At 37.1% G+C, this 1,576-nt stretch overlaps 1 protein-coding gene across 1 annotated transcript in view; it reads right to left on the minus strand.

Moving 5' to 3' along the window:
* The window catches only part of LOC104768278 (proactivator polypeptide-like 1), a 1,920-nt gene continuing 933 nt past the window's right edge, over window positions 590-1,576 (minus strand). Inside the window, exons 4-6 of the mRNA XM_010492205.2 lie at window positions 1,294-1,493; window positions 1,126-1,185; window positions 590-968 (exon numbers count right to left, since the gene is read on the minus strand). Coding sequence (XP_010490507.1) covers window positions 816-968; window positions 1,126-1,185; window positions 1,294-1,493 — 413 coding nt within the window. The 3' untranslated portion in view covers window positions 590-815. The remainder of the gene's footprint in view (window positions 969-1,125; window positions 1,186-1,293; window positions 1,494-1,576) is intronic.

Consider the following 1,576-nt stretch of genomic DNA (forward strand, 5'->3'; position numbering starts at 1 on the left):
TTTTTTTTTTTTTTTTTTTAATTTTGCCAGCTCACAAGATAGGCAATTACGGTCTTACCGTTTTCAAAATTATCTCATTTCCCTATCAAAGGATTTTTTTTGTTTTCGTTTTTCCTTTTTTTAAAAGATAAACAAATAAGGTTACAAATCGTCTTTACTTCATATCATGATGACTCACATAGTATATAAGTTGTATATATATGACTTTTGAACCAAATTAGTCAAAGAGATTTTATTTACCTTTTACTAGTAATTTGATGAAAGATTCTTCAAGTTGATAATGTACATAGTGACGAGGTGGCACGTAAGCGAGAATATCCTCCTCCAATGCTAGCTTTTTTTTTAACTTTAAAAGAGATATGGTGACAGGCGTCAACTTGCTCTCTCTCTTTCTCTCTTGTCTTTTTACACGTGTCTGACATTCATTCGTTTCTGGGACCCGTTACGTAGGCTGGTACATCAAAATCAGGTTGGCTGCTACCAACCACAAACGGGTCGGGGTAACGTTTTAGTAGTTTTTTGAGAAGAAGAATATGTGTTTGGTTACTACACACACGTTTTGAAACTCAAGGAACCAGAGCCATGAAACTAATTTCAATAAGGCCAAGTATAATAAAATTATTAGCCAAAAAGGCTTATAAAATGGACAATGGGCCTTAAGCGTTTTTCAAAGCACACAAGAATCACGTTTATGTTTTTCTTTTCTTTTAATCAATAGTAGTATTTACATGATCATCAGTTACCAAATCAGTTTTGGCGACGCTGGCATGGTATGTGTGTGAATCAATTCACAAGGAAAACAAGGGTGCCAAATTTTACGAATCTGCCAATGGTTCCACCTCCAACGCAGGAATGTAGGTGGCTGGACTTGGACAGACGCGGAGTATAGAGCAGACGTCTTTCTTTTCCAGAAACTTCTCCAAATCCACAAGCATCAGAGGCCCGTATTCAAACACCATCTTCTTGCACTGTTTGGTACCATCCATCATTAAACAACACACCACACATCATTATCTGATGATCCACCATGATACTCTTTTTATATATATATATATATATATATATAACTAAACTGGCTTTATATATGTATGCGGTTTGTACATAAAAGTTGTTTAGTTAGCTAACCTTGTCCTGGTAATTGTTTAGCGATTTGCACTCCTTGAGAAGTAAGCGGATAATCTTCAGCTGCAAGATTAACAACAAAAGTCTTATGAGATCAGGCAGCAGTAGCAATATATCTCTCTCTCATTCTAAGTTATAGTAGCAGAAAGAAGGAAGGGTGCAAAAGCAAACCTTAGTCTCAGGATCCTTGAGTTTGGAGACAACCTCAGAGACAGTCTGGCGGCAAGCCTCGCAGTTTCCTTGATGGACTCGTGAAGCAACAAGGGCTTGGCAGAGGTTAAGCTTTTTGCAGATCTGGTCTGGTTTGAGTACAGAGACTTGTGTGAAGAAAAGCTGGGTATAATGATCCACCATTGAGAGACACTGCATCAAACACAACAACAGAGTTGAAGTTAATACTAATATAGAAGGAAAAGAAAAAGAGTAATAAAAACTCAATGATGGGATTGGGGGG

Source organism: Camelina sativa, chromosome 20 (assembly GCF_000633955.1).
Source record: "Camelina sativa cultivar DH55 chromosome 20, Cs, whole genome shotgun sequence".
NCBI lineage: Eukaryota > Viridiplantae > Streptophyta > Magnoliopsida > Brassicales > Brassicaceae > Camelina > Camelina sativa.